This window comes from Nanorana parkeri, unplaced genomic scaffold, assembly GCF_000935625.1.
Source record: "Nanorana parkeri isolate BGI_ZX_2015 unplaced genomic scaffold, ASM93562v1 scaffold82, whole genome shotgun sequence".
NCBI classification, from domain to species: Eukaryota; Metazoa; Chordata; class Amphibia; order Anura; family Dicroglossidae; genus Nanorana; species Nanorana parkeri.
Window position 1 is genome coordinate 1,697,213 of NW_017306350.1, and position 24,514 is coordinate 1,721,726.

General features: G+C 41.4%; 1 protein-coding gene across 1 annotated transcript; it reads right to left on the minus strand.

Annotated features, from left to right (window-relative positions):
- Positions 1 to 1,522: 1,522 nt before the first annotated feature.
- FAN1 (FANCD2/FANCI-associated nuclease 1) lies at positions 1,523 to 24,514 on the minus strand. Its single transcript, XM_018552270.1, has 13 exons — positions 23,254 to 24,514; positions 21,850 to 21,990; positions 19,493 to 19,694; positions 17,693 to 17,926; positions 16,787 to 16,918; positions 14,917 to 15,025; positions 12,344 to 12,463; positions 10,825 to 10,989; positions 9,789 to 9,954; positions 8,325 to 8,428; positions 7,811 to 8,005; positions 6,256 to 6,384; positions 1,523 to 1,683 (listed from the first exon to the last, which is right to left on the minus strand). The coding sequence occupies exons 1-13, from the start codon at positions 24,461 to 24,463 to the stop codon at positions 1,546 to 1,548; spliced, it is 3,045 nt and encodes a 1,014-aa protein (XP_018407772.1). The 5' UTR covers positions 24,464 to 24,514; the 3' UTR covers positions 1,523 to 1,545.

Sequence of the window (24,514 nt, forward strand, 5' to 3'; positions counted from 1 at the left end):
TGGCTGTATAGTGTAAGTCAGTGTAAGGGTAAACACAATAGAATCATCTTAAAGTGACACTATACTCAGGAGTTAAATCCTAAAAATCCATTCAAAAATCTAACAAATTAGTAAACTAAACATGAGATTGTAATCCATCACGGGAGTGAGTTTGGAGCGGTAGCTACCATGGGAAACAAAAGTAACCACCCTCCAGAAGGAAGGACAGTGTCCCCATGAATTCAGAGATTTTTTGAAGATATATAGCAGAAATAAACTGTTTTTGTTAATTGGGGTACTTGAATGTTGTTTTTTTTAAAAAGAATTATACGCCTGAGTTTAGTGTACCTTTTTAAGCGTGGTACTGATCTCTTGAACTTCCTTGTATGTTATATGGCCAAAAGTATGCAGACACCCCTCTAAATTGAGTTCAGGTCCCTGAAGATGTGGGTTAACAAGTTTGGTGTGGAGGGATTTGAGTTGCCTTCACAGAGCCGTGATCTCAACCCTGCTGAACACCTTTGGGGATAATGCGTTCTGTAAATCAGGTTTTCTCATCTAACCTTGCTAAATGGCTACATATTCCCCAGGTACACCCCAGAAACATACTGAAAGCCTTTGCCAGAAGAGTGGAGGCAGTTATAGCTGTAAAGGAAGGGCCAGCTCTATATAATAATGTCCTTGGTTTTGGAATGGAATGTCCAACAAATTATTTTCATGTGGTGGTCAGGTGTACACAAACTGTTGGCCATTAGTGTACATACATTAGTACAGTGATTGGCCATAAAGGTTTGGACAGCTGTCCTCTTTGTGAAAGCATTAGGTCAGGGATAGGCAACCTCGGCACTCCAGCTGTTGTGGAACTACAAGTCCCATGAGGCATTGCAAGACTAACAGCCACAGGCAGGTCTCCCAGAGACAGATGCATGATGGGATTTGTTGTTTCAGCACAGCTGGAGTGCCGAGGTTGCCTACTCCTGCATTAGGTGATCCAGGACACATTTAAAGTATGCTGCTGTCCGGAAGCCAATCAATATACTTTAATTTTGATTGTATACATTTCATTGTGCCCTAAATATGCAAAATCAAGTGAGGTGCACTTGAACACCTGACCTGTATATTTAAATAGCTGGCCAGATAATATTCCCAGAATGCCATCAAGAATGTGATTGTAAAGGGAACCTGTGGTGACAAATATGCCACTGCTGATCACAGTTTTGTGTATTTGTGTCAGTGACCTTGAACTAGAAATGAAAGGTAAATCTGGGCAAAGCATGCTTGTTGTAGGTTAGTGACAAGGGAAGGGTCTTGGAGGTTAGTAATCATGGCTTCCTTTAAACTGGTACACAACGTAATGGTGGAAGAAACACACCCCCTGACCAGGGCTAAACTTTCACATCTGACTAACATGTACCTTGAAGTGCTTGTTAGAACCCTTAATTTAAAAAGGACAACTGGGCCCCAACACCAAGTAACTTGTTTGTAGGTGGTAAGACAGAGCCAAATGAAACCAAGAATATTTTATTATAAGAAAATGAAACACTTGTAAGTTTTGTGGCAGTACATTCAGTTCAATCTGTTACTCTTTGCTCCGATGGCAACAACATGACACACTTCAGCCTCTGCCCCCATTTTCTTCAGTTCGTGCAACCAAACCATCTGCTTGTGTGACAGCCGGTCATTTGGCCCCTTTACCTCCACCACCTGCAACACATGGAATGTAAGAGGACAGCAATGCACAACTATCAGTGATTGGAACTATGAGAAATGGTGACGACTGTGGATTGCCTTAGGTAAAAAAAAAAAAAAATGTTTTTAAAATTGTGGAAATGTTTAAAAGGCCCATCAGTTTGTTTCCTTCTAACCTCCCATTTGGAAGATTTATAGACACTAGAGCTGCAGCTAACGATTATTTACAAAATCGATTAGTTAGCCGATTATTGAGTTCGATTAATCGGTGAAAAAATAAAATACATTTAAAAAAATGGCAGAATGGCACCGGCTATAGAGGACTACAAATCCCAGCAATAATATATCATACAGCGCAATGCAGAATACCACCAGCTATAGAGTGTATAATGTACTATTGTTGGGATTTGTAGTCCTATGTATAATATACAGCACATAATATACAGCACAATGTACCATTGGATATAGAGGAATACAAATCCCAGCAATACATTATAGAGCACCATGTGGGGGGGATTGCAGGCTTACCTGAGCAGTCTTCCAGCAACTTGCTTCTGAGATAGGGCCTGTCGGCGATTGTCATCCCCCCACACCTGCTCCTCCTTCTCTCCGCGTCCCTGTGCCAATCGTGGATGTGGGAGGGCGGTGCAGCGTGTGAATGCGGGTGGGTCTGGCAATGGCGAGCGTGAGGTGGGGAGGAGGTGCGGCACGTGAACAGGGCCAACTAACCAGAAGCCGATTAATCGATGATTGAAAAAGTTGACAACTTTTTCAATAATCGATTATGTCGATTAGTTGTTGCAGCCCTAATAGACACTTCGTCTTACTCCCTGTTGTGTCTAAATTGAGATAAAATCCTCTCAGACAGTTGTCACCAGAAAACAGATCCCCTCTATTCTAGTTCTGGTGACAACTCAAAACTTTCACTCCCACTGACCTACCAGGGCCCAGATGGCAATAAAAGCCTAGCTGGGGTTTTCACCTCTTCAGCACGCTAAAAATCCCATCATGCCTGCCTGTGGCTATCAGTCTTGCAATGCCTCATGAAACTTCTAGTGCCACAACAGCTGGAATTTCCCACCCCTGTCTGAAACCACTAAAAAAAGAAATTGGATACACTTTACATTATATATTGCAGTACAGGTGAAAGCAAAGGATGTCATTGTTAACCCTTCCTGAAAAACGTCTTATGTTTTCTGTCTGTCAGAACAATCCAACTGCTTCAACACTAAGGGGGGGTTATTCACTAAAGGGTGAAGAGTTAGGCAAAGTGAACAATCTAAGACAACAGAGCTGGTTTGGGAAAATTCTTCAGTTCAGCTATGTTGTCCTAGATTGTTCCCTTCTCCTAAAGGTGCCCATACACCTTACGACCATCGCAAGACTTTTGTCTTGTGATGGTCGTATGCTTATTGAAAGCCCGTATGATCTGCCCACCTTGGACGGGCAGATCGTACTTGCGATCATCGAAAGCCCGCCCCGCTGAGGGGCAGGCTTCCGATGACCGCAATGCAGAACGGGCAGTGTGCGCGTGCGCACACCGGCCCGTTCCGCAGCTATCGGGCGAGCAGGCTAGAAACCCGCCGACAATCGTACGATTCTCGGCGGGTTTTCGAGCCCGCTGGTTCGACAAGACGCACACCTTCCATACACTGTACAATCGTGGGATTTCCCACGATTCTCGTACGAGAATCGTACAGTGTATGGGCACCTTTAACTCCTTACCCCTTTAGTGAATGACTACCCTGAGTCAAGTATCTGGAACAAGTGTGCAGATCAGATTTGAGTCACAACTCATTTGCCATATACTTGTTAGAAGTCGCTCAGCAATGGCAGCCTATATCGGTATAGATTTTCTTTGCAAGTGAAAAACATCTTTAATGGAAACCTGTTTGTAGACTGCCATTGCAGGCCTTGTGATCACGTGAGTTTCTGCCTTAATACAGTGACTCATGACAAATATGTAGATCATTGGTGCCAAACTGACACACTATACTTTGTCCAGATCAGTGACCAAAGAAATGAAGACATCATTTGAAGGAGCAATGATGTCAAGTGAGAAATGCGTATGCTATGTTTTTGTGAGGGGCCTGAAAGTCTCCATAAAGTAAAACATAAAGAACATGGAGGACGAGTTCAGAGGAAACCAGTCACAGCATATGCCTATCATCCAGTAAAATACAGAACTGGACCTTTTACCCGAATCTGCTGGGTTTACTATTTCACCCATTCATTGATGTGTTCTGGAATTTTCTGCTGATCTCGCTGCAGCAGTTTAGCCTGGGCCGTGTTCTGCTAACCCCCTATAAAAAGGAACTGGGCAGGACAGACACACAGAAGCTGCCACTATGGACTGCTTTTTTTTTCCTTTTTTAAAGAGGTGCACCTCCGGAGCTGCTATCGTCATCCTTCAGTCACTGACCGTGAAGAAGCAGTCCATGAAATGAAGACAGCCAACCTGTTTGTTTGAAGGCTAATGTATCAAAATGTACAGCAACAAATAGGTTGTTTAGAGCAGTCAGTATTGCAGAAATAGCAACTGAAAAAGAAATACTTTCCATGGCATTTGTTTGATACATCAGCCTCACTGCCATCATAAAAAAAGATTTATGGAACATACTGCAAACATATGTGCCAAGTAACCTATAAGATTTTAGTTTTAAACACTACTGACCTGCTTGGTTGCAGTAGGTTACTGCTCTAAAGCTTCAATAAATCACATTGTACTTTACTGGCTTTGAATCCCAATAAGAATAAATGAGACAAAAAGCCAGGAAGGAGAGCCCCATGCCTGTGACTCCATAGGTTCCATACTGTGGTCTGCATTTTATAAATGGTCTGCTAAATGCAGGTTTTTATAGAGTAACTTTGTGGAATATAATGCAGGATAGACAGCAATAGCCACTATTACTTAGAAATGAGTCCTCAAGTACTGAATAGAGAGGGGAAGGTTTAGACTCTGGCAGATTTTTATCTGTCTGTGTCTTCCCGTCAGGGAAATGATGGAAAAAAATCTTGCAGTTAGGGAAAAAGAAGGAACCCTTGCTAGGTTTTTATTGCTGATTTTTTCTTATTTAAACAAATGATGAAGCAACCCCTTTTATCACATAAATACACCAAACTTTCTAAAAGTCTATCTTTTCAGGGACAAGGACATTAACTTTAATAACCAAGACCCTGATGAACTATAAATGGTGCAGTACAGGGCACTGCTCTATGTGTATTTGTGTGCACACGGTGCCCCTAATAAACAAAAGTCCCACAGGCACCTGTTTATTAGGTGCATATTGCACAGCTGACACACCGTCACTGTAGGGAGTGATATAGGGAGCTTTAGGAGCTCACATTATTTTAGGAAATGATCAGTGGTGGAGAGAGAGAGAGGAGAGAGAAGCGCAGGCAGCAGAGCTGCCCACTCCCTCTGGTGGCTGGCTGTCCAGACTCATCCCAGGGACCCTCTCTCTGCTCAGCCAGGCAGAGGGATGAGGCAATTTCTCTGAGCCCAGTGTCCCTTAGTTAAGCGTTTGTAGAGGACACTTATCAGAGGGAGTCAAGTCCAATGTGCAGATCTGCGTCTGGTCAATCCAGGCTCAGGTTTATGAACAATACCTGCACTAGATTATAGCACAGAAATTCATTTATAGGGTGCAGAAACTGCAACAAATTTGAAACTTTACCGGTTTTGCCACACATTGCAAATCACCTTCAACAAAGGCACACTGTGTTTATGATTTGGCATATTTCGAGTGCACACACGTTAACAATAGTTTACTAGGACCTAAGCTTTAGGAAAAGACATTTGTTGAATTTTGTAAAAATGTAAAGCATACAAAATGATGTATTTGCTGCCAGTATCAACCTTGCCTTAGTGGTAGGAAAGATATACAGTTATAAAAGATATAGGAGATCACTTTAATCTCTCCCTTATCATGCTGTGACCAGAAAATCCCTTTCCATGTATTGACTTGTGACATACTGGTCAGTCACACAAAACAAAAACACCGCTCACATCCCATCTCCACTATGATCAAGTCATAATGGTGGAACGCGTGAGAGAGCGTAAAAGTTGCGTGTCAGTGTACAGCTTATTTATGCTCAGGGATTTAACAGCGTATGGAAGATTTCTCTCTGGAATACTTGGATCTACTGGTCAGTGTTAAGACTGCACTCAGTGTAATACTATATATAACATACCTAGCATAGACCTGACTGCAGTGTGTATAAACTGGGCAATACAGAAATATGAGGCAAAACACTAGATTAAAAAAAATGATATATATAAATAGAAGTAGAAACATCTGTCCATGTATTATATAAACAAGTAGTAATAATTTTGCACAGTTTACCGCAATTTGTCTTTCCCACAAAATATTGGCCTGTGTGGCTTTCCATATCAATAATGCAATTCATTAAAGCGAACCTTGCCCCTCTACTCCCCCTAACACAAAAAATCCCAGACAGTAGCAGCTCTGCATGCAGATTTAAAAACATTTTACAGTCATAAAAGTAGTGGTGGCAAGTCCAAATGGGGGGGTGTGACGTCAATTTAAAAAAATAATAATCATAATCCAAGCAGTGTGCAATTACCTTATACATTTTCTTTTGCACATTCCACACGACCAGGTCGGGGAGACCTCCTTTACAGTGCCTAATGTCTTTGGACATTATCTTACACAGCCCACTTAGCAATGATCCTCCAAGGCAGGACACCAGGCTCTAAAATGAGATCATGATGTTGAAAATGGAGAACTAGGATGAATCTACTTGCAGAATATTACAAAACAGCACAAATATTATACACTTGTATCCAGCAACACAATTTGTCTCCCTCACCCCACTGTCCCTAATTTCACTGGCGTCAGGACATGCAATCTAGCGTCACCCGGACTGGAGCTGCATTAACAAACTGGCACCCACATCTCCCACACTAAATCAATAGCACTCTATGTGCAGTGCTGGAGTAGAACAATGGAGGCCCTCACAATACAACATAAAAGGGTCAGAAGCAGGTGTCCACTTCACGATTAAACTGTACACTTTCTATCACTAAATAATGCACTGTAGCTTGATTAAATGCTTCATATCTAAGTTTACTAGTACAGCTGTGAACCAGTGTGATAAAGCACATCAAATTATATGATTTATTATTCTTTACCATATGAAAAAATGTCTAGACATATCCATTTACAATCTTAAACACGAGGTTGGTAGAGAATGAAACAAGGGAGCTGCAACTATGATTTTATACCATACCTGGATAGCGCAAATCTTCATAAACTCACTGAATACATTCGAGGAGTCCCATGGTACATTTAAACGTACATGACATGACAGACATGGCTCTCTTACACAACAGCCGCAATGCACACCCCTCCTTTCCTCTGTCCATTCACAGAAAGCTTTGTATTTTGAATACAAAGTGTTATGTAAATGGGCAACAGTAGAGAAGGGGGGGACATGCAAGTGACGCAGCAGCTATCGGTGCTCAGTAAAATTATATATAGGAGAGAGAGACAGAGAGAGAGATAGAGGCAGAGAGAGAGAGATAGAGGCAGAGAGAGAGAGATAGAGGCAGAGAGACAGAGAGAGGCGAGAGACAGAGAGAGGCGAGAGACAGAGAGAGGCGAGAGACAGAGAGAGGCGAGACGAGAGAGAGGAGAGAGAGGCGAGAGAGAGGAGAGAGAAAGAGAGACGAGAGAGAGCGAGACGAGAGAGAGAGACACGGCTTCTCACTGCACTTAACTCCTTGTACGCCAGCAGGTTTACGTTGCGTAAATGAGTTCTTGCCATCTATGGAAACTATCATCCTCTTTAATCACACAGATAAAAATGTATGGCTTTAATGTTTCTTGCCTGGTCATCCAGACTTGTCACAATCACTGTTGGACTGTTAATAACAATGTTCCTGTGACATTTCTTTTTTAAACAAACAATACACAAGAAGAATTGGGGCTGTCACGGTAAATACAACCCCAATTTTTCTTGTGTACCGTGTACCCAGGACACGTATGCAATGATATGAGCTGCGCTATAAACCATGCTTTTAAAAAAAAAGAAAAGAAAGTAGCATTCCTGGCTGTTGGCTAATGATTGCCTCATATCTGGTTACTGTGTAACACACTTTATCCTACTGAATGTTTACCTGGGCCTGCTGCAGTGAGGAGAACCGTTCCCAGCTGACTAGTGCAGCTGCTTCTCCTAGGTGTTCATTCCACACATCAGCCATCAAGCTGTGCAGAGTCTCAGCGGAGGACTCCTGGAGCAGCTGGAGCCGACATTCAATGGCTTCCCTTCTATTCTCATAAAAACTGTCTGTATGTAGGTCCAGGGGGAATGCCTGCAACAAGAACATTACATGATGCCATTAACCAGAGCTGCAATCTACTGCTTCAAAAGCCTCTCTTATATATACTCAGCAGGCTATTCTTAGATTGTTTGAGCTTGCACATTCTTATCAACTGATCTAACAGGTAATTAAGACCATCCTTGCCTTTGAAGATCTGAAAAGAAAAAGGTGGCTGTAGACAGATATGGCAGAAAAGTATAAAGTGGATGGCTTTCATTCACTCAGCAGTTAAATTGTATGAGGTCTTCACAACATTTTTCAGGCACCATGGAAGAAGATAGATGACTAAGCAGTGTGTCTCATCAGATACCTGGTAGGTATTCCTAAAGACATCAGGAATCCCCTCCATAAATATTATATCCCACATGAACAAGCCATACAGGGTACAGAACGTGGAACCTTCTCCGTGAATTCCTGCAAATTAATAGAAAGTCAATTACCACAGGAGGACATCGCAAAGGGCTTTATTTAAGATGGACGTAAATCTGCAAAATATTTTCTAAGCTTATTGTGAAGAATAAATACGGGAATTAAAATGTCTCAGTTACAGCCCGGTCGCATGATTATAATAATAAAATTACAGAAGGTTAAATAGTTTAGGAGGGAGTGATAAATAATGGTGTTGTATTTCAAATAACACACCTACCTTGAAAGTAAAAGAAATAAAGAATAAATCTGGAAGATGCACTTCTACATGATAGCTGCAACTTTGGAAGGGTTCTGTGGTAATGGACGCAGTTGGTGGGTTTAGAATAACATCTCAGCATCTGGCTTTCTTCTTTCTCTCACCATTATGCCTGATTCTTATCCTCCTCTCTCCCCCACCTCTGCAAGCCCTCCCACGCATTTGCCACGGTAGCAAAACTGGCCTCTGGTCGCTGCCAATGTACTCAGCACTTGCCTCTACAGTACCAATGCCCGCTTCTATGCTTGCCCCTACTGCAGTGATGCACCCTTCCATATTCAGTCTGTCCAACAAATGGGTACACTTTTGCTAGTTCACATTAAAGAAAATTCATACAGACTATGCAGAATTCCTATGGTATGTCTATGGTAGAAGTTTAGAAAGATGTTCTAGTAAAAAACATTTAGTGAGCTATAAATGTCATCTGGCAAGTAAAAAAGATCACTTAATGTTCCTAACCCCCGAGTTTTGTGTAATAACCTGCAGAATAAGCACACACACGGCTTCATAGAGGGTCAGTAGGAAGGCCATAGGAGAGTATTTCAGGTAGGCTGTGTAACTTTCTCTCTCTCTCTGCTTCCTGCATCACCAATCACAATCAAACTTCCAAGGCAGGATTGCATCCGATTGGTAGCCTTGAGAAACTTTGTAGTACTGGCATGTTTTTTTTATTCCGTGGAGTACAGTTAAATCAAACATTTGTAAATGAAGATTATGGCGTAAGTGTAAAACTCCCAAAAATGGGACGTCCACCAAAAGCAAGTGAACGTGTAAGAGAAAGTTAGTGAGTGAGGCCACCAAGAGACCTATGGCCCCACTACAGGAGTTACAAGCCTCTGTGGCTGAGATTGAAGAGACTGTGCATACAACTGTTGCCTGGGGGCTTCACCAGTCACAGGTTTATAGGAGAATGGCAAAAAGAAAAAATGCCCATCACATCTTGAATACAATTTTACCCTAGGGACTGAAGCCAGGGTCTAAACGCTAAGGCTACATTGATAATCACTATGCCACCATCCTTTCCCACTGTATGCTATGCCACATTGGTAATCAGTCTGCAGAAAGTCTACACGACCTCCGATAACATACCTTGATCATAGCCGAGTTCTCGGTAATGGGCCAGTGCCAGTTCTTCTACCGAACACATGACTGTAGAGACTGTGATATCCTCACCCACCTCCTCTGCCACATTCTCCATTATAAAGACAGATTTTCCCATGCCAGCCTGTGGGTACATCTTGCCTTTAATGGTAACCTGTTCGTTATAAAATACATTAATTAGAGTTGCAAAGCACAGTAACATTTGGAACTGAAAAAAAAAAGAACTCTGCATACAACCAACTCCAGGCAAATGTTTTCTTTAGTTTGGTCAGAGTGGTGAAGCATTAGAACCTCTGTCAGTTTATCACATGCCCTCAGGGCCAGGCTGAGGGGTAGGTAGAAGAGGCGACTACCTTGGATGGTTCAAGTAGGAAGGGGGTGCAAAAAAAGAGCAAACCTTCCAACCTATTCCACTGAAGTAGTTCATAGCTCATGGGGGAATGAGCTAGTGTGGTGTGGAGCTCATGTGTGGTGTGGTATTTTCACCTTGGCTTGGCCAAATGACCTTGTCCTGGCACTGGTGTCCCCATTTGGGAGATTCCTCCTTACTTCCCGTCTATCTGGTGACTGTCAGACAGGAAACGTGAGGAGATATCCTTCTAATTGCACATGAGAAATCATATTGTCTAGTAATTAGAGGTAGATTTAAAACCCCTTCAGAATATTATTGTTCTATATGTCCTAACGAAAGAGATGTCCCCTCACCTGACATTCAAGTGATGAGTGTCAGAATAGGAACAGAAGATAAACCACCTCAAAAGTGACACAAACACCATATATCTTCTCTCAGAAATATGTCATCAATGTGGACATTTAAACCCTGTGTCCTACTCCATCCAAATCTAATACATTTAGGCTGGAATAGGGCTTTAAGCATAACCCTAACAATTGTTCAATAACCATTACATGGAGAAAGTCATTGCATTTAGAGCAATACATCAAACAATATTCATCAATAACTATTGTGACACATGCACTGCGATAAATGAGCCGGTAATGTATATACTAAAGAGCTTTGTCTCACATGAGGAACATCCTCTATAATGATCTCTGGTAGATTGTTGAACATCTTGTGGAACTTTTTGCAGCTTGGAGAATCTCTCATTCTTACAGCCCGTTGGTACAGAGACAGCTGATGACCGGTACGTACATAGGGATCTGACAAGCCCTCCATGATATAGGTGACAGCCTGGGAAAATAACATACAGATAATGAGGATTAGATTTTGATCTGTCATTTCCAAGGCTTATATATTATTGTAATAATTATTTGGGGTAAATCATAGAGATGTGCTAATGAATACCCACCCATTGTAATTGCATCCAATCAATGGGGACCTCCTTACATCACACTGCCAATAGGATGCCTAAACAGCACTGCGGTCCGGCTCTGTAACTTCTAACCCCTCCAATAGCCATTTAGCTTTGTTTAATAGAGCACACTTGTCCTTAGAGCTGAAATATTTTGCTTGAGCAGATTTCAGTTGGTCTTACATGCAAAATGTAAAGCCCATGTCCACCTTTGTAAGCAATTAGCATTTATTGTGGTAAAGTAGAGGTGCAGTGATGTATACAGTATGTGTGTACATGTTCATGACCTATATTGCTTGCTTTCTTCATTTTTTTTATGGACTTTTTAGCAGGCCTGAATCCTAGAAATTCAAAATGTTATCCAAAGGAAACGCAGTCTGTCACTGGAGTTGGATTGTAAAGCAGCTGACCCCCTCCCGGTAAGTCATTGTAACAAGATCACTGCACTCCAACTCTGCCTTTCCAGGTCACAAAAAACTGTCCGGGGGGCGGGCATGCCACTATGAATACTAATGAATAGGAGGAGAGAGCTCAGAGAGAGAGAATGTTTAATTACACAGACTGCTTGCAAAGCACAGAAGCAGCCATTTCTAAATGAGCAGTGAGGGGATGAGTACTACTGGCTACGAAAGGCTAATGATGTCATCCACAGGCTGTTACACTCTTCATTGTTTAGGGTCTTTGTGACTGCATTTCATGTTATACTATTAAATCCTATCCAATAGTAATGCACTAGGTCATTTTACTACATGTTATGATTTTAATTTACACCCTCGTCCATTGTATGGTGCTGCAGGGCCACTATTAAGTGAAGCCTATCCACACATCGCATCTATATTTTTCAAAAAAATATTTCTTCATAGTGAGGCTGAGAACTTATGGGACAAACCTCATATTTTAAAACAAAACCTGTACTGAGAAAAAAATGTAGGCTGCACTAGCTGATCATGCCTAATGAAAATAGGTATTGCACGATTGCCATGTTGATCCAATGGCTTCAGTACTTTTTCATTTGCTACAACAAGTATGCAGCGCAGGGAGTTCAGACTTCACTATGACTTTCCTGATTTGAATAAGTGTTCCAGGTTATTAACTTACAAAGTACTGAAGTCAGAGGCAATCAGGCAACTAGCATTCTCTGAAGGAGGTCACCAATAGCTGCCGTTGCATTTACTTACTCTTAGTACAACTTTCTATAAATACCATTAGAGAAAAAACATGAAGTGCACTTACTTTCTGGGTGTGCTTCAAATGCTGGTGTAAATTTAAAACCAGTCGATCCCACCAGCGTCCTCTGCTGTCTGGACAATATATATTTTGAGACAATAGTGCTTGAAGTAACTCCACAGCTTCCTGCAATATTACAGACACTTTTCATCACAACTGTTAGGTATTTCTTTAACCATCTGCATCAAACTAAAGAGAACTGAAGGTGATTTTACATATATAAAACAAAACTATTTCAATGGTATCGTTTGCATTGTATTTTATATGCACTTGGTTAGAACATGTTGCCATTTTTGTTAATCGTGGGAACACATATGAATGAGTGATCACACAACGTCTTACGTTTGAATAGTGAATGCAGAAGTTTATTACACAATAGTTTGACCCTTCTCTGGTTGGAAATCTTACTATTTAGCATGATATAATTCAGGGGTGCTTAAAAGGAAATTGCTGAGAAAATACATATGCTGCCATTGCTAAACTTTCCCCTGAAAAATTAGGATTCCATGGGCGAGAAACTGGTGCACCATTTCAGGATCCATCTGGCATTACAAAAAGGGGATCAATTTTCCTGAAGGAAGCAGTGCCCGAGAAATAGTATCTCACAGTCCGAACCACATCCAGACAATGGAGCAAAATTTCCTTGTAGTGAGCTAGACAGAGGCATGGAAGAATGATGTCCTGGTTGAGGTAAAAGGCAGCAACTACTTAGATAAGGATGTTCTAGGCCTTAACACCATCTTGTCCATATACAAAGGCCCTATATAAGGTTCCTTGCAGAATAAAGCTGCCATTTAAGACAGACACTCTCCTTGCATGGTGATGGCTACAGGAATACCACCTTGCGGGTGAGAGTAGAGAGGGGAATGTCTCAAATGGGTTCAAACCGGGGAAACCAAATCCAGATCCCAAAATGTCACAGGGAATAGATAGGGGGAGCTACAAGGGAGACTGTACAAAAGACATGACTCATAGAATGAGAGGCCAAACAAAATAAGAGCAGAAACTTAAAACTTGGATTGTAGAAGAAAAAACAGTGCTGGCAAATAATAGGTTAGTCTTCACCCACAGAAGAGCTGAAGAAAAGATGTTCATCTTTCTAGGTCACCAACAAAAAAAAACTGAGGCATGCTGGTAAGAGGGGTTATAATGGGCTGGCCTACAGTTTTTTTTTGTGTCTAAACCTCCTGTAGGTAGCAGCATTACCCTGAAGGTGAAAGACTTCCTGTGCCCCTCACTGGACAAGAAAGAAATACTGGTTGCCTGGCTGTAAAAGCGCTGCGCTATATAAATCCTGTAAACTAATAATAATAATAATAAATGTTATGCTGATACAAGAGCTTTACTTTCTGATTCACTGACCATAAAACAAGTAGACAGATCAGATGGACTTTGGCCTGTTTTCACTGGTCTAATGCTTGTTCTGAGTCAGTAAATCAGGAAATATTGAGGCACTTACCAGCAACTGAAACTAGGCAAACGTCATTTTTAGAGAGAGTTTAGCAATGGGAGACTTCTCCATGGAAGTTGTGTTATACAGATTACTGTGAACTATGGCTCGAAGTCAATATTAAAAGTAAAAATGTATTTTTATTCATAGCAAAGCTTAAATATCTTAAAAACATGTTCTTCTCAAGAATACTGTATGCAATTACACTGTAAGTAGCCAATATATTTTATTTAAAACTGAACGGGTAAAATAAAATTGACCCTTGCACTAGCGCTCCCGTCCGTCTGGGAGGGTAAATGCTTGTTTTTGTCTAGTGGTAACAGAAACAGCAGTTATATTGCCTTATTCCTAGCTCCCCTGGCTGCCGGCCCTCTTCTCTCCAACACTTCAGGTTGTGAGCGTACCCTCAGCACCCCCCACCACTTGCAATGCAGGACTGTCTGAATGCTGCACAAATATGTAAAACTGATCAGTATTGTCTTCATATGCATTTTCATTTCTTTTTCCATGGCAACAGTGAAGATAAGCAAATTTGGTGGAAAGCCTGCAGTGTTGCGAGCACCAGACACCATCCCATACACTTGTTGCATGGACATATATTGAATCTGTTGCAGTGCCAATTTATATGGAACATTTGTCCCAAGTGTGTTGACATTTCTTTTTCATACTGGTCTAGTTGCCATTAACAATGACATATCTCTTGCTTACAAACACACAAGCACATTGTAGACCGTGACATTAGATCATTGAACAAGGGACGATAATTTATAGTTCACTTCTTTCTGTTTCAGGGATTCTAAAGGTTGAAGTATTTTGGCTGTTTGTACTATTTCGCTGCATATTTCATATGTACTGTCATATTGCTATGGCTTCAGAAGGATCTGTTTTTGCGTCTGATTATTTTTAAAGTAACCTATTAAAGTTGGTATTTTATCCTACTTTTGTCCTATGTTCTCAGATCAATACATACATTTTTAGTAGAAAAAAGCAAAATAAAAGACCCAAGACCACGGTTAAAACAATGATGCTATAAAAAGATGTCTGGACATGAAAACACACAGCATTTACACCAAAATCTAGTGATGCAAAAAACAGAAACTATACCAACTAAAGGCCATAAATACTATACCTCATAGAGATGCAATCTCTGTAAGATTTCTACACCTCGACATAGAATCCTTGTGTATACCCAGCCCACAGTAAAACAGCGCAGGTATAATGGCAGCTCTGCGTGGTACCTTTATAATGGACACCATGATTAATACATGCACACTGGGAAATATTTTATACACAGATCAGTTGTATGGCCTTTCAGAGCACAGCAGTTCTGTTATTAAAGAGGAACTTTAGCCTTATCTTCAAAATGACAACAAAGGCAGGTTTATTCATGTTTAGTAATGACAATCTACAGACACATACTTACAGTATAGATACATTGCAGGCTTTGTATTCTTTACATACCTTATTTTTTCTTTTCTTCCCTAATCTTCTCACATTGGCAGGTGAACCCATCACACTTTACGTCCTGGTACAATGGCACATGTGACTAGGACATTTGACCATGCACATCATCTAAGGCCGCGGTTCTCAACCTGTGGGTCGCAACCCAAAAGTGGGCCACAACCCATTGTTGAGTGGGTCGCCGCGTCCATTTCTGCTGCCGTGGGTGAGAGCGTCCTCCGTGCGCAGCAGTGTCAGTGTCAGTCAGCGGGAGGACAGCAGAGGCTGTGAATACCGTATAAAAGTGCCACTATACACACTCCCTGGCCGCTGTAGTGACATCTAGTGGCCGGGGAGTGTTTACAGCAGGACTTTTCTATTCAGAGCTGTTGCTGTCCTCCCCCCTCCACTAATGTGGGGGCTTGCATTCTTGTGAGTGTGCTTCAATTTTTATTCAGTGCAATACCAAGTCCTGAGTCCGGTGCAATACCAAGTCCTGAGTCCGGTGCAATACCAAGTCCTGAGTCCGGTGCAATACCAAGTCCTGAGTCCGGTGCAATACCAAGTCCTGAGTCCGGTGCAATACCAAGTCCTGAGTCCGGTGCAATACAAAGTCCTGAGTCCGGTGCAATACCAAGTCCTGAGTCCGGTGCAATACCAAGTCCTGAGTCCGGTGCAATACCAAGTCCTGAGTCCGGTGCAATACCAAGTCCTGAGTCCGGTGCAATACCAAGTCCTGAGTCTGGTGCAATACCAAGTCCTGAGTCCGGTGCAATACTAATTCCTGAATCCAGTGCATTACTAAGTCCTGAGACCAGTTTGTTACTAAGTCCCGAGTCCAGTCCGGTACTAAGTCCCGAGTCCAGTCCGTTACTAAGTCCCGAGTCCAGTCCGTTACTAAGTCCCGAGTCCAGTACTCTGTTGGGGATCACCACAACTTGGCAGATGTTACCAAGGGGTCCCGGCCCTAGAAAGGTTGAGAATTACTGATCTAGGGGGAGGAAATTGCCTTTCGCTGAGATTTCATGGGATTTTGCAGTTTACAGATGAGATTTTCCAGCAATGTACTGTGATGGGGATGGGCTAACCTTCCCGGGATGGGCTACATCACTAATGCCCAATGTCATACAGGTGTGCTCATATTGCTCCTACCGTGAGACAATCTCACTCTGCAGCCACTGTCAAGCAATAAAGAAAGCTTTTACTATGTACAATTGTCATACAGATCCAAATAACCTGCTTTGACATGAAACTGTACATGCTTGGTATACCCCTGCATGTAGCCCCTACTGAGCAGTCTCAATTTATTTTCTGAAATGAGACCCAACAGTGGGGTTAAGTTTTTAAGTCAGGATACCCCCTACTGTGCAGACACCTGAATAATCTGTCAAACTGATCAACATTCATTTCATATGCATATTTTTACCTTTCTCCATGGCAACAGCACGATTGTACCTTGTGTTTCAATGTAGGACCCATGGATTACAAACCATCACAGTTATACAAAAAGGTTACACAGTGGGGTAGAATATTGAGACTAATTAGCTCAGACTGCATACCTCAATGTGGGCTCATTCTTCAGCTGATCCCAGACCACGTTGGCACTCTGATACAACACATGTGCTTCTTTCCAGTTACCATTAATCATTGTAACTACAATGTCCACCAATTTGTGCATTGCGCATTCATACCTAGAAATAGCCAGAATGAGTTGGTACAAACATTCTTTTTATTTTATGTATAAATGATGTCTTTGCTTATGGCAGAATACAGAACTGCAGAGATAATATCAAATGAAAATTGTTGGCATGGCACATTTGCTTTCCAGTATGTGAAAGTTCAACTCCTACATAAATGTATCAGATTTGTATGGCTGCAGGTATGTTTGACTACAATTGCTTCTTTAATCTTTTGGAAGCTGCATTGTAAATGTATCTCTGCCAACATAGCCAGCTCTGCTAAACTGCCACAGCTTTGCAAAGCCAAACGATGGTGTTACATTCCCCCCTATTGATTCTCTATAATAAAGGATAACCCAATAAGTGAAAACCCAGATTCAGGGCCAGTTCACACCATATGCAGTTTTGATGCAGTCTGTTTATTTTAACTGCTGCAGTCAAAATACATCCCAATGCTTTCCTATGGGCTTTCTTGTGCCTAATTCACACCATTGCAGTCCGTTCAGATGCAGTCAGAAAAACAAGTACTGCTTGGCCTATTTTACCTGCATCTAACTGCACTAAACGCATCAAAGTGCAGTGAAAGTGCATGCTAAAACGCAACGGACTGCATACAAGAAAAAAAAAAAAAACAGAATTGATTGTGGCATCATCCAGGGGAAAAGCACACATCAAAAATGCATCACAAGCGGATCGCAATGCAACTGCGCAGGCGCATGCAGTTGTGATGCAGTTTCTGGTGTGAACTAACCCTAGAAAATGCAGACAATGATTCTTTCTCCATACCTAATGAGATCTTCTCTGTCCTGGAATATTTTCATGCTCCTCTGCACAGTGTAGTTTGGGAATGTCATGCGGCCCATGTTGACCATTAACACTGTGGAAAGCAAGCTCTGTCCCCCACTAGCAGCTTCTTCTACTTCCATAGATTGTGTCAAAGAAAACAAGAGGAGGACTCGGGAAAAAACAGCCCTGGGAGCTCTGCAAACCCGTACTGCTCGGCCAGCACTGTCTTTGGCTCTGGAAACAAAAGACAATAATTGAAACACTGAAAGCAAATTAAAAAAATTCCATTATAATGATCCATCCCAGAAAAGTTGGCATCTCTATGTTACAGGAAAACTATCAAACCTCATAAAGTTTGCAGAAAATATTTTATGAGGCAGCTATATTTTTATCATTTCATATTAACCCTTTCGCTGCCAAGCCCTCCGGAACATTTTTCAAATCAGCTGGCCAAGCTATTTTTGAATTACACTTAATTAACAGCTCTGTATTTTCTCTCTAGCGGCTACCTGTATGACAGATAGCGGAATCAGCAAACCTGCTGAAAGTCTGCAGGCATAAAATCAATTACTTTGAGATTGTATTGTGTTTAACTAATCAGTCTTAGCTGACCCACTGGTTTGCGAGGTAAGAGGAGCCAAAAAAAAAGCACAAAACATGACACTGCGCAACTGAGAAAATATGGCTTCCCCATGTCCATATATATCTGAATACTATACAAAGAAAACAAAAAGTGAATACATTATTAATTATGAATACAAGTGAGGCTATTTCCTCTGTGCTGATCTTGATGGCATATATCCAAGAAAAAAAAAGCACTTAAACCTATATTGTCTCTTAAAAAATTAAAGTAAAGTATCGCTACACCTTCCTTAAAAAAAACGTCCTTTATAAGGCAGCATAAAGTCCCCACTAAATTGGAATCTGCATATAGAATTTACATTTTTTTTTTTATTCAAAGTGCTGTAATCTCCATCTCCATGCACTACCAACGGGGGCTATTTTCTCTTCACTTCCTGCCCCCGGTTAGTGAGCAGTGCCTGTATATTCAGGTCACATGCACTACTCCTGCAAACTACAAATCCCATGAACCAATGCACTTGCCTACTGTACTGTGCATGCATCCCCATTTTCTAAATATAACTTTATGAAGGGGAGGCTTCCTTTGCTATTATGTGACGGCTCCAGCTGTGTAGTCCATGCTGGGAGCAAGCAGAGGAGGTTGGCTACATTTGCACACAAAGTCAGATCATGTAGACAAAATGTGGGCACCCTCATAATGAAAGTTGGTGTACAGAAGACTTTGCCGGGACGTGCTGACAGTTGCTATTATTAGAAGGTAATAAAAAAAACAACAGATGAGAATAGTGAATTTGATATTTTGTCTGTTGGCTTTAGTAACACTTTAAAAGGAAATTTCCACTTTTATCTATGGCAGCATGGAACAGTTGACTTTATGGAGTCTAGAGGGGGATCCCAGCCTCTGAGCATAAACATTTCTAAGGGCCAGTGTGCAAGTGTAGTTCAGATGTATTTGCCATGCACTCACATTGACTTGTATGGAGGAATAATTTCAAAACCCAAAAACTAACCTAAGCTCTTAAAAGCCCATATAAAACCATCCCTCAGAAATGGGTTTCCCCTTTTCTGTTGAAGTTGGAAGATCCTTTTATTCCTAATGAATTCATTTAACATGTTCAACAAGTTTGCGGATGCTTCAATAAAATTTGCAGGAATATGGCCTTAGTATTTTGCTGCGTATTAAAAAACAAATGTACATAAACTCATATGTGAAATTACTTTTTAAGGATAGCTGCAGAGATGCCAGACTGATTTTTACCCAAGCTGAATATGGAACGTTGTTTGGAAAGTTTTAAAAACTCCTCCACAATCTGTTGTTTTGGAGCATTGGGGTTTTTCAAGTGAAATGCTTTTGCTAGGTTTTTTAGTTCTGGGGCAGGCAGAAGATCCAGAGCTTCAGTAAGGTCCTCCAACTCACAGTCTGAAAAAAATAACCCAGAAAATAAGTTTCTTTTCTTTTATAAGAGAAATGTTTGCATGCATCAGAAAAATAGAATGGATATTTCTAAGACATGCTGTTCCAGGATGTCGTAATAATAGGCTGCTATGATCCCCATATGCATATTGGGGCTTTATGTACAAATACCATCTGAAACAATTGATTTAAAGAAGAACCCTGAGGAAAAATTATCTTAACCCTTGCAGTGGAGCTACCCCGCACTGCAGAGGTTGATTGCTAATTTTCCTCGAAATAACAAAGTTATACTCACCTGAACCTTGCAGCCAGCTGGCTGCTACTCCGGTCCCCAAAGCCTCTCCACTCCAGCAATGGTATGTCCCCAGGTGTCCTCACGTCCAATACACTGTATGAGACGCGATGACTCACAGGACCTTAGACCACTGGAGCAGAGGGGGAGAGATGCTTCCGAGTTCAGTCTAACAGCCAGCTGGCTGCGAGGTTCAAGTGAGTATAACTTTATTATCTTGTCTTGAATTGCGATTGTAATGTCTTCCTTATATTGTAAAGTGCTGTGCAAACTGTTGGTGCCATATATAAATCTTGTACACTGAGTGGCCAGATTATTATGACCACCTGACGTTTGTAGGCAAATTAGTTATAATTTCGCACTGAAGTTGCTAGACGGCCGGACAATTATAAATAGGGAAGCAGGTTGTTTACCACAACAGTAGAAGAGATTTTTTTTCTGAAGATATGGGGAAACAACGCGATTTAACAGCCTTTGAATGTGGGATGATTGTTGGCGCTCGGAGCCATGGAGCGAGTATCAGCAAAACAGCAGAATTGGTTAAATGTTCAAGAGCAGCTGTTGTTAAAGTGTTTAAAGACTGGACCGTCAGCCGAAAATCTGGGTCTGAGCGTGCGAATTGTGGCCGTCAGCGACTAGTCAATGTTAGGGCAGAACGGAGAGTGGCAAGACTGGTACAAGACAACAGAAGGGCAACAGTGCAGTGTCAGATTCCTCGCATCAACTTTCAACATCTCGTGGAGTCACGAGGCGGCCCAATGAAGTCATCTCGTGGAGTCATCTCGTGACCCAACCAAGTACTGATGGGGTGGTCATAATAATCTGGCCACTCAGTGTATAATAATAATGAAATATCTACTTTGGTAAATAGATTTTAATGAATTGTATACTTAAGAGTTAAATAACACGAGTTACTTAACCTCAAAACTTCATGCTGTATTTAACTCTTAGTGAATTGAGTCTTATATTACCAAGAATAAACACGAATATGCATTGAATGTGGGACTTTTCAGCTACAATACAGTACATTCAGTATTTGCTTAGGTAAAAAAAAAAAGGTTTTATTAATACAAAAGTAAATTAATCCAAAATTTCCAATGCAACACAGCACAACGCACCACCGTGCATGGTTGCACGCTACAATGCAAGTGTGTTGGCTAAGTACGTTGGGGTGCCATTTAAAATTAAAGGCACATGCATTGCATGGAAATGTGAACATGTAACTGTGACCTTAGAGTTCTTATTTTACAATGCACCTTCTTTTAGGACCCTGTCAGTGTCAATTAAAAAAATTATATATTAAAGTCAAAATACATTTTAGCTATTTAAAATGCTGATTAAATCATGTACAATGGATGCTGCTTCTTATTGTTTAAAAGTTTTAGTTTTCTGCAGAATCCGCTAGTCCCCTGAGCACTGGCCCAGATACCCTGTTTTAGGGTGGCTCCTTTCCCTTGCAGGGTCCTATGGAACCACCCTTGTGTGTGCTAGTAAGTTGTGTGTAACACACAGACACAGCAAGGAAAACCATTCCTCTTTCCTCTCCTTCCTTCCTCCCTTCTCCAGGCTAGTAGATAGACAGTTGCTGGACACTGCTCTGTCCCTAGTGAGCTTGTTTTGGACAGGAAGTTCAGAGAACCCGAGCTGAGAGAGTTGGAGCTCTTCTGAAACATGATGGCTGTGCAAAAATTTTAAGAAATACTTTGCTGGGCAATGTAGATTAGTTTGATCTGGATTCATTATTGAAAAAAAGTTGAGAGTTTAATATTACTTGAAATTAACAATTGATCTAAAGGCTACAAAACATCCCGGTAACTAAAACACTGCAGCATTTGATCATCTCCAAAGGATCATTATTATAATCAATACCCGATTGCAGGAAGCCATTTCGATTTAGTTCTTCAATATAGGGAGTCAAGTCAGAACCGATCTCAGAATATTCTATCTTGTTTGTTTTTATCCAGTTTAACTTGCGCTGGAATAGTCGCACATATAACTTCTGTCCACCAGCTTCAAAAGAAAAAGGGGGGAGGAGAGAAACAACAAACATTAGACAATAAGAGACTAAATCAGGAAAAATGACATGCGCTTCCAGCAAATGTAAAACTAATTCCAATCACACAAAGCCTTTCGAGTTGCTACAATGCTTAAGATCCCCTTCACATAGTGTTGCATTACCACATGTTAAGAAGCTCTGCCATCATGCAAGCCAATTTATTTTAAAAAAGAACTCCGGGCAAATTAAATCTTAACCCTTGCAGTGGGGCTATGCCTCCACTGCAAGTGTTAAAGTGCTTATTTTGACTAGGGAGCTAAAATAAAGTTACTCACCCAAATCGCAATCCCGGCTGGCTCCTACATCGCTCCCTGCAGCCTCCCTCCTTCTCTGCTCCAGTAATTAAACGTCCCTCGGTAGCCTCATGTTCTATACACTGTATAAGACGTGATAACTCTTCACTGGACCTTATACAGCTGGAGCGGAGTGGAAGCGAGGCTGAAGGTACCAGTCTAAGAGCAAGCCAGGATTGCGGTTCGGGTGAGTAAAACGTATTAATTGTTATTTTAGTTACCTAGGTAAAATGGGCACTTAACCCTTACAGTGGGGCTACCCCCACACTGTAAGGGTTAAGATTTAATTTGCCCGGAGTTCTGCTTTAAATTGGCTGGCAATGCACCTAGGCACACACACTATAATAAAAACAAATTTGACCCCCTTTTTTTTGCAATGTAGTGCAACGTAAAGTGCAGCATGTTAATAGTGGTGTGCTGCAGTGTGAGTGCGTTGTCCACTACTATAATAGTGCATCTAAGTGCCATTCAAAACTAATGCCACCTGGGTGCACTGTGCTTCTCTATAACATGCAGTAAAAATTAAGATAAGCATAGCCCCTTAAAGAGCGTTAAGTGCTTGTTTGGTCTAGAGTCTATAATAATATACACTCACCCAATCCATGGTCGTCCTGGCTGCTAGTCCAGTCCACACATCCTCTTTTCTGGCAGTCTAATGACCCATGACGTCATCAATTTTTTACAGTCTATTAGACGTGAAGACGCAAAGGGACATACCACAGGCGGGGGGAGAGGGGGGGATGGGAGACAGGTGATCGGTCATCACCGCTGGACTAAGAATCGAGGGTCTTATTTTAGAGCCTAGACCAAAATGAGCAGCCCCACTGCAAGGCTTACATTTTTTGAACTTCCCAGAGTTCTTCTTTAAAAGGTTTTCTTCAGGTTTATAAAGTGCATACAAACAAAATTACAAAATTTATGTACCTGGCAGTTGATTAAATGCTGTTAAAGTCTTTCTATCTTCTTCATTAAAAAGACGCATGTCCTCCTCGTTCTCCATGACAGTCTGCAGCACCATTGAAAAGTTTCTTAAATAATATGGTTGCCTATCAAAGTCTGAAGCATTCTCTTTATTGCTGCCTTCGCCTGCCTCTTCTTGGCCATCAGTGTCTCTTGGCTTTACAAATTCAATAACATCGGAATCTTCCATGGGAAGAAGACGACTTTTGTCTTCACTAGAAGACACATCCAAAGAATCATCACAGTTCTTGGTCAAAGTAGATGGACCAGACGTGGCTTCCTGAGGATCATTAAACTTTGCCTTTTTACCATCGCTGGTTATATTCCAATGGTGACCAACCAACTTACGTTTTAAAGGTTCCCTGATCCTGTCTTGTTTGCAAGATATATCTTCAGCATTGCAAAGTAATATTTTTGGACCATCATCAATAACTGGGTTGAGTTTGTGGTCACTACTAACCTCAGGATCATCACTTAGGGTGTCCAAACTTAAAGCCAAAGTTTCTTTGTCAGTACAATGCGTGCCTTCATCACTGTGAAGACCATTGGACTGGCCATTACTTTTACATGGTGGCGACTCTTTAGGAAAAGAATGTGTGTTGGGCGAGTCATGTGACAGATCTTCAAGGCAGTCAACAGTGTCCTTGCTTTCAGCCCTGCGCGTTTGATATCTCCGAGATAACTTGGAGGAAAGGCTACCCAGTGGCACAGTTTTTACCACCTTCACTTCTTTTGGAATATCTGCCACAGAGGGATTAGTCTTAAAATATGGGCTGTCTTGTTTGGTATTTGCCATTGTCTTTTTACATTGATCTGTTTTCCCATCCGCTTTCGTAGCTTGAGTTTCAAATTCTTGCGACAGTTCAGAATCTGTGGTGGAAGAAGAGAGCTGCACAGATTTTCCATCTTCTACCAATATGATGTCATCATTCTCGGCCTTTGCTTTAGGGCATTCTTCATCAATGTGTTTGTTCAGACTAAACCGAGGGACCATTTCCCCGCACAGAGGACAAGAAAGTTTAGGAGGTGGTGCATTCTTAAAGAGAGCAAGAATTGATGGAGATGCTGCAGGCTGGCTTGAAGATCCAATGGCTTTTGGTGTTGAATTGTTCCGATTTTTAGACAAAGAGAGGCTTTTACGTTTTTTATTTTCAGGAGTCTTAGCTTCTGACATAATGATACAAGATGAACTTTTCCAACATATCAAGAATCATTTAGTGTTGCA

What these genes read in the sequence shown, in the direction of transcription:
- FAN1 (XM_018552270.1), bottom strand. Translation starts at nt 24,463, where the DNA reads ATGTCAGAAGCTAAGACTCCTGAAAATAAAAAACGTAAAAGCCTCTCT. An exon ending in GACAGAGAAGATCTCATTAG is followed by an intron (nt 16,919 to 17,692) that starts GTATGGAGAAAG and finishes GGCTATTTCTAG; the next exon opens with GTATGAATGCGCAATGCACA. An exon ending in AGAGATTGCATCTCTATGAG is followed by an intron (nt 12,464 to 14,916) that starts GTATAGTATTTA and finishes GTAATATTGCAG; the next exon opens with GAAGCTGTGGAGTTACTTCA.